This window comes from Homalodisca vitripennis, chromosome 5 (assembly GCF_021130785.1).
Source record: "Homalodisca vitripennis isolate AUS2020 chromosome 5, UT_GWSS_2.1, whole genome shotgun sequence".
Lineage (NCBI taxonomy): Eukaryota > Metazoa > Arthropoda > Insecta > Hemiptera > Cicadellidae > Homalodisca > Homalodisca vitripennis.
Genome location: NC_060211.1, coordinates 56,367,620 through 56,380,417, shown reverse-complemented (window position 1 = coordinate 56,380,417; position 12,798 = coordinate 56,367,620). Strand labels below are relative to the sequence as shown.

Below are 12,798 nucleotides of genomic sequence, written 5' to 3'. Positions count from 1 at the left end.
AAAAAGTTTAATTTTTTAATACATTATGTTCAGTATCTCAAGGCGCTTTCAAGATAGATCGCTTAAAAAAATAAGGAAGTTAATGAGTTTTTTTGTAGAAATATCTGTAAGGTTTTGGTAGGCTATTCAAAAAATTAAAATGTAATAACATAAAAATTTATATTTGATATTTCGGCAAATAATATTTTATGCATAGACAAAATATTGTTGGAAGCCGAATATACTCAGTAGGTGAGGCTTGGAAATGAAATTTTCACAAACGATGGAAATGAAAATATAAACAAACGATTCTAAGTGTACTAGTTTTTTAGAAACGGAACATAAAAAGGCTAAGTTAACATGAGTGAGATACAGTGGTACGCAATCCTCTTGAAAACTACTTGAATTTATCATGTGTGCTATTCACGTTCCATTATTTTTAATTACATACATTTTAATTCAATTTTAAATCAAATAAAAACAAAACTGCAAGTGCTGGCTTTTAAAGTTTGCCTTCGTCGAGAACTTGCTTTAGTTAACACAAGTTACACAGATTTTAATTCGGAAAAAAGTGCTGAAAACTCAAGTTTTTTTATAGTACTAAAGGATCTCTGTCATAATTTTACTACGCCAACATAATTAACTCAATAGTATTTATAAATCAGTGTACACTGCAATAACATCCAAACTAATGATGAAAATAATTTTACACTACCAGTAAAACCTAGGTTATGATCAGGTTTTATGACTGTCTACGTATGTTAGTTTGATTCATGGGAGTAATAAATACCGTGGCGTAGATTATATCCGTTTTATTGTAATTATATTACTTAAGTTATGTATTTTCGCCTGTTTATATGAACCTTGATGTAAAATGTTTCACTCCTGTTAAATGACGCATGTAATAATAAATGTAAAATATCAAATTATTGAGGTTTTCAGTCGTAAAAAAACAAAAGCAGACGGCGTTTACGGCCGGAGCAATAAAATATAAGTCAAATAAAGCGCTGTATTATACGAGTCAAGAAAGCAATGTATTGTGGCCGTTACTTATATATCTTGCCAACCAGAACGAAAGATTAAATCGGGGAGTGGGAAAATAAATTTTCGAAAGCTTAAGAGATTGTCTACGAACAAGTTTGGCAAACAACGTTTCCGCCGTGGTGGGGGAATTATCTGGGGCTATATTTAACAAGAGCGGACAAAAAGCGGCCGCGACTAATGATATTAATGCCGGTTGTTAACAAAAATATAGGGCAAGATAGAAGGAATGATATATGCCGGCTCGTGAATTATACATGGCGTCTGGCATATTTCATTTGAGAGCGGTGTTCGAGCCATAAACCACCCTACAGGACATATAGCGTTCACTTAGGGGAGCTACCCCATAAATTGTGGCCAGGCGTAACTCCTGCCTCGCCCTGCCCACTCCCCGACGACAAAACTTGCCTATTTATAGACAGGGGTATTAGCCGACACCTCTTGATTTACACCTGGACTGGGGTTGTACCCTCCGTCATCGTCACTCCTGGCCGTGCAGAGACAGTCTAGACGAGAGGCTTCAGTAACAGGTCTACCAACAATACGATTTTAGGGTCGGGGTGAGACGCTCGAAGGACAAAATAGACAACTTCAAGAAATGTCGTAATTATAGTCCATATATTCTAGTTACTATATTGCCTAGGTTTCCATGGTAAAATCAATAATTAGGAAACATTGTCTCATTAATTTTTACAATATAAATTTAAAAAACCGAAAGAGCCTGATTTAAGGAATACAGTCCAGTTATTTGTTGCTTACGAAGTTAACAGCAATGTACGATACAAAAATATTCTTACATCTTCAAACACCGACCACAGAATTCAGAATTTGCTATCAAATCTAAACTATAATTTTGTATACGCTTTTACAGTTGAACTAATTAAATACTTATTAGTTATTATTTTAGATCTAATGAATTAGAGTTAAAGGATGACATATATCACAAAACGTTAAATTTAAGTTTGGAAGTGGAAAACAACTGCGGTCAACTTCCGGTTCAAACTTTTGCTATCTATCAATGAATACAAAGGGGTCCATAATATATACCAGATTACTCGGGATATTTCGTCATTTAATTTGATATATTATTTATTGAGCTATAAAATCCCTATACACATACAAATGGCGATATAGCATTCCTGTGTTAAATATCAGCTGTATGACGATATAGGGTCACCATGGTAAATATCAGGTGTATGGCTACATAGTGCTACTATGTTAAATATCAGCTGCAAGGCGATATAGCGCTATCATGGTAAATATCAGGTTAATGGCGATATAGCATTCCTGTGTTAAATATCAGCTGTATGACGATATAGCGTCACCATGGTAAATATCAGGTGTATGGCTATATAGTGCTACCATGTTAAATATCAGCTGCAAGGCGATATAGCACTACCACGCTAAACTTTTAGTTTACTTTTGTAATCAGTCTGAATATTCTACTGATAAACTGTGTCTGATGATTTAAATATCAATATCAGGTTCTATGATGTTAATATTGACTAATCTCATGTTTGACATACTTTTCATTGTTTCTCCGCATATGGCGTGATCAGAACATTTCAAGCGCCTGCACAGTTCAGCCTTGGACGACACATCTTCTCTTAGACGTAATCAAAGGCATACATAACATAATACACAGTATTGTATTGGTTTCCTGATGATTAAAATCTGTTTCTATGGAAACTCACTTTATTTAACTCAATAATGCGTTTGAAAAATGATAGCATGTACAAAATTATTATACATCACTTCGGTAGGTTAGCAAATACTGCAAAGTATAAAAACGTTACAATAAATTTGATATTTAATTATTCTCTTTATATCATTTTACTAATACAACATTCCATTCAAAATGAAATTAATTGTTTCAAACGTAAAATGCTCATTTCCAATAATGTTGAGCCAAATAAAACCTCTTTCAGCAAACAAGTGTGTTCTGTATTCAATTAGAATAAGATTTTTGCAGTTTTTTTACGGATACTCATTTAATTTGCGTACAGTATAACTTTACAGTAGTGACATTTTTGGCTATGCCCGATAGATTGTACGAAATAAAAATGTTGGTCAATATTAAGTGTCAGAGACTGACCTAAAGCATTTCTGTATGATGAATAGTAATATTTTAAATCCGGATGTTAATCGAGAATGTTTAGCGCACAAATAGAAAACACGAGAGTAAAACTTCCGACAACGATACTGATATCATAGTGTTGTGTTATTTATTAATTGTTATTTATTCTCTTTGAAAGATATACTGCGAGTAAACACAACTGTTATACGACACAGAGGTGATAGTGGGACAGGTTATTGTGACAAATTTGCATTAAATGATAAAGTGAATGTGAGGAAACAAATATAAAAGGAAAATTTCCAGACAAAGCGTAGTCGCTACATTGTTGATTGAATTTGTTCATTTATTGCAGGTCATCTGACTTCACATCTGTATTATGGTCAATTTTAATCTATAATTGTATCTATTATCCATAAAACAGAACACTTCAACTAGAACCGGCTGTTGTAAAACTTTTACTTCTCAAAAACACCATAGATAATCCAAGCAGACTCTCGCTAAAGTTAGTAACTAGTTCAGTCAACAGAATTCGCCAGTGAAGCGCTATGTCCAGCCTATGTGATTCTCGGTTTGGCCATTGGATGGCGTTGTGAACAGTGTTCCATTAGTACCTCTGTGTTCTATTTTTACACTTTTAGAAACACACTTAAACTCTCATTTTCTGTCATAGACTTAGGGGAAATGTTTAATTTTGAGTCCGTACTCGGTATGGGTCCGAGCGCTTCTAACTTTTTCCTTCAAAAGTGAATATTTTTTAAATCTTAAACCGATGAATAATACCAAACAATGACATTTTTTTCTAAATAACCAATAAGAATATCGAAAAAGTTTTGATACTTATCAACTATATTACTATGGAACACGACCCACAACGCTTCGACTAGACTTAACAGAGGAACAGTGATGTACGTAAACGATGTTCTTATTGAGGCGTAAACATGATGGCCACCAATGAAAGTTACATATTGTTGTCACACCGAGCACCTGATGAACGAAGACAGAGAATTTAGGCATACCGTCGCCTAGAATAAACAAATAATTGCCAGTGTTTGAGAATATTACAATAATTGTACGGCCATGTATCATGCGTAACTAACGAATTGTTCTCTTTGTAATCTCTAATAACTCAATATCCATAAGGCGAATAAAGTAATACAAGTGTTAAGTAGTTTGCATATTGTGAAAATCGATCATTTCAAAAAGCAAAGTCAACGATGGTTTTGGACGGTATGCACCTTTCCACTGGTCACCGAGACAGACATGTTGACTAGACTTTTTAGACTGAGCATGAGACTAACGGATTTACTAGGACGTCTGGAGTCTGATAATTCCTTGCGGAAGTTGAATATGAAGCATTCATTATTTGAGTGTGCCAGTGATTGTAGTACCTTTCTTTTGCTGTGTTTATGAATTATCCTGCCTTCCCTAGAGGCTGCAGGATAGTTTGAACCAAGATCCAAGTATCAAATATATAATGGTTCAAATTCAAAGAAAATTAAACTTGGTTGGTATTCATTTGGTCAATTCAATGTGTTATCATACAAATGGCAATATGAAAAAAATCACAACTTGGCGTACAAGTACACTTCATTGATTCAAAACTATTATTCATTTTTAAGATTTCCCCTTATGGCTTTTAAATTTGTGATAGAGTGTACTATCGATATTTCTCATACTATATATATTGAAGATTCAAGACATTTAAGATTAGAAATTGGTATTCCGAAATAGCCTTGGTAATAATCCACATATGGGGGTGTCTGGTGCAAGGTAGCGCTAGTACTATAATCTTCTGTACTATACCCAGGAGAAGATTGCGGATATCTGCCGGTAGCGAGGACTGGGCCGCGAGGTGGGTGGCCACCGGGGGTCAGCAGCCAGGACACAATAGCCAATCATCAATACAACGACCGGTTGACGGGGTAGATCAGCGATCTGTGTGGGGTCCTGTCCGGGAACAATACGGACAAACTGTGACGGACAGGTCTGTAGTTGGGCGTGACGGACAGCACCTCCAGGACCTCTAGACCCGGAGTGCACCAGGCGTGTGCCACTCGGACAATGGAGATAAAGGCCCGTGAACATCTTGATTTGTGGTCGTCAAGGTGGGCCTCATCTTCATTGAGTTGGCGAAGAACGTTTTCCCTGGAAGGGACTTTAGTAAAAGGTAATTCTTTGCGAGACAATACTGAATGAGGAAGGGTGATTTATTTGCGGTATTATCCTGACGTGTTTGTGTTTGTGTGCTTTCAGACAGAAATAGAAAGGAACTTTGTAGTGCTGAGGGAGTGAGGAACTTTTACGACGTTACTTCAGTTCTACGTAAATTAATGTCATTTTGTACTATGATAATCAACCATCCTACCGCATAAGCTCAATATAGTTATGCATATTTTTGAAGTTTGAACTACACTCTGTTATATGAAAGTAATACTTTCAATATTAAGAGGTACCAAGATTGTAGCTTATGGTACTTAAATTCCTTATAGTATAAGTATAGCATGGTTAATTAGACACAGTAATGTCTAATTCAATACTGTTAAATCAAAATATGTCTAATATTCATAGTCTGGGAACCAACAAAATGAATGGGGGTTTTGCGATAAGATGGAAGATGCTGTGTGCAAAAATTATTTAAATAATAGATATTCGACTTGGTACTAATATTCTAAATCATTTTCATTCTACTTTTAAACTTTATTCTTTAGGGACTGTATACCATTCTATTCAGAATTACCTGTAATACTTAATTCCATTAACTTGCAAACCCCAAAATTAATAAATATTTTCAAGAAATGTAGTATTTTCATTACATTGTTGTATTCCATGGTATTGTTGATTTTATGTATAACAATTAAACATTGGCTGAGAAGGGTGAATTCAACCTGGTTGCGCAGGTTTGTCTAACTTGAGAATTATATTTTTGCTTTAATAAAGTCGGTTGCCATTACTTTTGGCACCACTATGACAATACAGAATAGGTATAAGGATTATGGAGGAGTAGTTTCCATAAATTTAGTGTTTAATAACACGTTTTTCATTTGAATAATTTAAATTCCTGCTGGTTTGTTTGAGGAATAAATGCATTCTACAGCTGAAATTGTTCTCGAGAAATTGCTACTGGATTTTAAACTGCTGATTTGGATTCCATCATTACTTGCTAGAACTTGGTTCCAATATGAAAAACGTATTCTGTTGTAGAGACTAAAAATTAATTTGATCAGATGTCAACTCCTGTTTCATGACCGCTGCAGCAAGAGAGATTGGTTTGTGTGGAGAATTATTTCACGCCAGTAATAGGTAATAAATCAGTTAAATTATTTAATTTGTGATATTTTAAATTGTTTTAAACCTTGACAAACACCTATACGAAAAAAGGGATGAATACACTTACAAATTAAAATTTTCGTACATGTTACTGTGACTAATGCGAATTACAATCAGTTCTTGCTAAATATGTTCATTGATAACTTCACTTAACACTAATAACAAATAATACTTTCATCAACGTACTTCAGGCCTGATCGAAATATAACCCTATTAAAAGGTTTTTGAACTTTTCTTCAAACATAAGCCTAATCTATCTTTAAGTATAGTAAACTTTCTAACAGTGATACATATTTAGTTCCAATATATCCACAATAATAAAAAATTAGTAGAATGTTGTGGCAATGGCAATATTAATTTTGTAAACTGCGTCATAACAGCGCAATACGCTGCAGGCTTATACAACCCTACGATTGAGGACAACTTAGTGCCTTTTGCTTGTGTTTGGAGCAAGTGCCTATTCTAACATGGAATGGCCCCAAAGAGCGGGGCTGGAGCAGGGCGGTTGAAAAGCGCTTGGTTTCGATCCCAAATTTCAATTCAACTGAAATGGCCAACTGCACTTTGGATATCTCAAATTCATAAAATTATAATTGTTAACGTGCATAGCATATGGCACTATCTGTAAGTTTATTTTTGTGTGGCAATAACGTTTTTGTGAACCTTAGAATATTAAGGAATTGTGAATATTAGAATTGACAAAAATTCAAATTCAAATTGTGCTCTTGACCTGAATAGTTTAGTTTATCACTCGGTGAATATGGAGCTTGTATTGGCTATTCATAGTTTGATCACTACATTAAGAACACACCAAGCAATACTAATGTGATGTATCTGATGACGATAGCCTTTCTAACGAAAGGCTTCACGGAATACAAAGTTATTAGTATTAGTTGGTGTGTTCTCAGTGTAGCGATTAAATTAGTTTATTGCTGTTTACCTCATGCTAATTTGACCCCTTTCATTGAGTAAGAACTCCAAATGATTAGTGGAAGTGGGCGAAGATAACTAACAGAAGCCCATCTACTTGAAGTAGTCCTTCTCTTTTCTTAAAATAGGTTGTGTATAATATCTATGTAACGTTTTTATCAACGAACAAAGATAAAGCACTCATTGTAAATCCTCCCGTAAAGAGGTTACGTTCACAGAAGAACTGGCAAGGAAGGTGAAGCTGCAGCAATAATGTGAGTGGTGGCTGTCCGCGGTTCTGCCAGGACGGACGCCGCCAGATGGCGGAGTGGTCGCAGCAGCTGGCAGACCTGTTTACCGCCATTCATTACCACGCCAGGTCTGGGAATTAATCATGCCGCTGACAAGGCATCATAAATAACCAGTGTTGCAACATTTGACGCGAGGGCGCGCTGGCTGCCCTTTCCGAACATGAATACCTGCCGCGGCCGCTGCCGACACATAGCTGACTGACAGATGGTCTGTCACTCACAGCTGATTGCCGGGGAATCAGGGTCACTCGACCTTCCATCTTCATATATTCGTATTTACTATCTACTGACAGGACCACTCGATACCACCAACAATTTCATAAACCAGAATGCATTTCAACATAGGGTCCTCAAGTGGTATGCATTCTGCTAACATATACTATGTATTTGGTACAACTATAGATGATCAAAATAAAATTGACAATTTGTATACTTGGCGGGTTTAAAAACTGTGATCAGTTTATGATTGCATCATATGTTTTGAATTTATTAACTTTATTGTGAAAACAGTAACAATCCTTATTTCTACAAAAAAAGGACTATAAGTTGTTCTACAAAATCATATTGTTTAAGCGAGGATCATTTATTTATAAATATTTTTAGCCTGGTAGGGTAAAAAGAAAACAGGCGTAGTAAAGATACTTTTAAATATGTATTCACAACAATTAAATTTAGTACCTCTTTCTTTCTTGGATGTAGTACAATCAGATTATCAAGTATTATTATTGACTTATATAAAATGGATTTGTTATGAATCGTACAAACAAGGAGATAATAAATTAAGCATGTTTCAAAACAACATTTTCATTTAATAAAGCAGACGATAGAACTCAACAGTTTAGATAAATGTTTATAATATTTACAATAATATACAAGAACAAACCCAATTCGAGACGAGTATTGAGAGAGTAACACAACAGCACGAAGTTAGCAACCACAACACAATCTACTGTCTGGTATCTTTGGGGAACAGCACTGTACAGTATGGTATCACAGAGTCGCTGAGCACTATTACAGTTAGGGGTGGACGGCGGCAGCACCCAACCTCTGGCCGTAGAGGGCGTAAGGTGAGTAGTACGGGCCCAAAGTGGGGTTAAAGGCGCTGAAGGGGGAAGCTGCCAGAGACGCGGGCAGGCCGGGCTTGGAGTACGGGTGGTAGCGGGCGGCGGAGAGTGGGCTGAGGGGAGGGTTCGGGTAGCGAAGAGGGTTCAGCAGGGAGGCCGTCGTCTCGGCGGAGGCTGTGTGGGTACGCAAGTGCTGGAGGAGCTCTTCTGAAGTAGTGAATCTCTTGCCACAGTAGGTTTCGCCCGCGATCCAATTACAGATGTAGGGTCTTCCCAACTGGTAGGAAAGGGGATGTGGTGGCGGCACCAGGCCTGATAAGGCGGCGGCCGCAGCGAGGTTGTACTTCTGGTGGTCACACTGTGTGCACCCACTGGGACACGTGCCGCCGGTGAGGAGTGCGCTGTGCATACTCAGCTGGCAGTTGGTGCAGTAAGGATCCTTACAGACGGGCACTAAGGCTTCTCCGCCTGCTGCAGTCTTGACGCGAGCGAAGCTGACGTAGGGGCCCGGCGCTGAGGGGTATCCTGCCAACATGGCGGCGTGGTGTGGAGAGAACGGGCCACCGGCGAAAGGTGGGCGGAAAGCGGGGTTTGTGGCTTCCAAGCCGGGAGGGCAGCAAGACCCGAGACTAGAGAGAGACGTGAGGCTAGGAGGTTTGAAGGTGCCCAACGGCATGTCCTTGGGGTGTCCTTGTAGGATCTCCAAGCCGGACCGGATGATGGGACTGGCACCGCTGTTGGCGGGTGACACTGACTTTGACTCTTGTGCCGGTGCCGGGGAGGACTTATCGTTCTGACTCGGGCTCGCAGACTTTCTGCTCGGAGTCTTCCTCTTCTCCTCGGATGACTCGTGACTCTTGGAGGAGGGCCGTGGTGTCTCACTCTTGCGAGTCAGTACGTTGTTCTCGTAGGGCTTGAAAGCCAGTCGCGGCTCCTGGGACTTGGTCTGTTCGGAGGTCTTGCTGGCACTGGCAGGGCTGGTGCGATCTGTCACTCCCGACGTCTTCTTGGGTTTCTCGAGCGCCGAGAGCAGCGGCTTCGAGGGCGGCGAGTCGGCACCGATCTGACTGCATGTCTGCGCCAACAACGCCAGAGGACTCTTCTTGGCATCCAACTGCAACAAGACAGAAACATTACATGTAGACTACCACACTACACTATTTTAGTACTGGAATACACATGTTGAAGACCAAAACAATATTTAACTAACTATCCTGTAAACAAGAGGATAATGAAGTAATCCTCTTACTCAAATACTCATTAGAATCGACAGTACAATGTCAAGTTTATTCGCACAATTACATAACTTTATCAACAGCTTATAAGTTATAATTCAATACAATATTCTTGAATTGATTTGTTGCCATTCCAATATCTGTCATTCCCATTTAATTCATCACTCAGACCTTCTAAACAGTACAAATTGACATGAGGAATTTTACTTTCTTTATCGGTCTAAGGATGTTAAAACCCTAATCGTCTCAAGTAATTTGGAATCATTAAAAACGTTGTGATTATACTGTTTTTAATGTAAAGGAGATTTTATATTTAAAAAAGTTAAAATAAAGGTACTGCAATTTAAAAAAAATACTGTATGTTTATAGGATACTATTTAAGGTAGTAAAAATAGTGATAATTAACAATTATACTGAACTATGTTGTTTTAGCTTCCTCAAAAAATACACTAATCAACTTACATTAATTTATCTTAATAAATCTACAAAAAAACAAATATAAAAATTTAAAGAGTTATACGCAAATACTTTAAGATTCTTCTAATAAACATATTTTTTACGTTTTCTACTATTTAGCTCACTAAAGTTAAGTAAATTGTAACAATAATTTTAATCAAATGATATATTTTAAAGACAGGAAACCATATTATTTTACAATGTACTTGAAATTAAATATTTTATAGTAGAAATAGGTATTATTAATATATTTCATACTAACACTAAAAGTTGCAAATAATTTGTAAGCTTATTAAAGGACTAATACACTGAGTTTAAGAAAGAACAGGAAAAGTAAAAAAGCCACTGGTTCTTACTCTGCCTGTCGTAACCAAGACTTTATATTTAATTTAATTTAGCTCATCTGCCTCCAACAGAATTCACTAATAATATTTTGAGTATAAAATACAGTTTTGAAAACGATAGTTATAATATTGCTAATCTAATTTAAAATATCAATTATAAGCATTTAAAATTATAACACTCAACGAATACTTTTAAAATTTAAACTCCATGTAACCAAAGAACGATAAAATTATTGAAAGTACACAAATTTAGAAAAGTTTTAAAAACGTTGTTTATCACATTATAAAAGCAAAATTACTTTGAAAAGTAAAAAAGTTTGTTTGTAAAAAGATTAAAATCAACGATATGTAAAACTTATAGGCGTCAGACTAGTACCGGCTGGCAACGGAGCGTTTAGCCCAGGAATCTAGCCGCTACGCAGGCATTCACTGCGGCCGACTGTCGGTGTACCAAAAGTCCACTCGGATGAAACCTTGCGTACTGGTTTAAAACCACAAAAATAATATTTTAAACAGAAACCGGGGTTAATAGGAGCAATATCTGTTTAATTTAGAACGATAGTAACCTACATTATACACTGGACGTTAATTTGGATGATTCATTTAACTAACTTTACAAATTGTATTATTTAATTTTTTTTAATAACTATAAGGTTAACCAATATTATGTTGTTACACTATCTGTGAAGAATAATTCTTAAGTAAAACTTGTAAACTCTATAACAATTTAAAGTTAAATATATGCTAAATAATATTCTGAGCTATATTATGTTTTAAAATGATACCACTCTTTAGTTTTATTAACGCAAGGTTCGCGCTATATATTTGCATTTATGTCAAATATATTTGCGACGATTTGGCATAATTTTGTAAAAAGAAAAATAAATTCCAACAGAAACTCAAAAACCGATTAACAATGCATTTTTTAAATATATTTCTGAGTGTTGACAATGTTACTAAATGGTATAAAGTACGAAAAATCCCAAAAATCAAGAATCCGTTATATTTTTCTGTTTTAAACGGTACATTTATATATGAATGAGTGATTCAACTCAAAATAATATTAATAGATCGATAGCTTATTATTTGATATACATTTATGTCATTTGAAATATGAAAAAATATTATAATAAGTTATCCGAACTTGAACTTTTACTATGAGTTCATTTTAAAAATGAAATTACTCTCGCGAAGATAATAAAATTTTTAAATTGTCCAAATACACAGAAAATAGGTTCTCTTTTTGTATTAAGTTTGTAAAATAATAAATTATATTCAGCGAAAAGTCGTTCGTTCAGAATCTTACGTGAGTTTATATTCTTCGTTAATGAAACAGGGCAGTCGTTTACATAAAATATTATGAAATAGTAAAATTTCGTTATTAATAATTAGAGAATAAATGCTTACCGTGGTCGGAAGCGGAGAAAGGTAGTCGGGCTGCAGGTACTGGTTACTGCCCGAGTTCATGATTCCACCGCTCTCCAAAACAACCATTGGGGACTCACAGAAAGTACAAGGAAATCCCACGAAATCAAAATCACAACACTAAATGTACAATAAAACAGTCATTAATCACTCAACAATAAAATAAAAATATATTGTGAAAGTTCACTGATCGCGTCAATCCAGTATCGCTGTTAGAACCACTGTGGTCGACGACTAGCTGCGGTCTGAGACACGAGCGTCACGGCGAGGGGCGAGAGCGCTAGTGTCGCCCCCCCCCCACAAGATACCACCCCTCCATCGTGTCAGCCGTACCACCCAGGGCGCTAGTGATGTTGACAGCTTTGAGTCGCCGACGGCCCCCTCCCCCTCCTTAATCAGTAGCCCATGGCCGGTGATGGATCGCAGCTGGTTCTCTTCTCTCTCTCCTCTCACCGCCACACCGCCGCGCTCCGCTCACGGCCGAGTCACAACAAACAGCCGACAGGCTCCAGGCAGAACAGAGCTTTCGATTAATTGTGACATCTCTCCTTCTCGCCCGACCGAGCTAATGGGTCAGGATAGCCGTGCCGCACCACGTCACTCCAAGGTACAAGAATCTCTGTCCTGCTG

At 36.9% G+C, this 12,798-nt stretch overlaps 1 protein-coding gene across 1 annotated transcript; it reads right to left on the bottom strand.

The window, feature by feature from the left end:
* Nucleotides 1-8,432: 8,432 nt before the first annotated feature.
* On the bottom strand, nt 8,433-12,452 carry LOC124362235 (zinc finger protein Noc). Its single transcript, XM_046816570.1, has 2 exons — nt 12,151-12,452; nt 8,433-9,822 (listed from the first exon to the last, which is right to left on the bottom strand). Exons 1-2 carry the CDS (start codon nt 12,235-12,237, stop codon nt 8,662-8,664), a joined length of 1,248 nt encoding a protein of 415 aa, XP_046672526.1. The 5' UTR covers nt 12,238-12,452; the 3' UTR covers nt 8,433-8,661.
* Nucleotides 12,453-12,798: the final 346 nt, after the last annotated feature.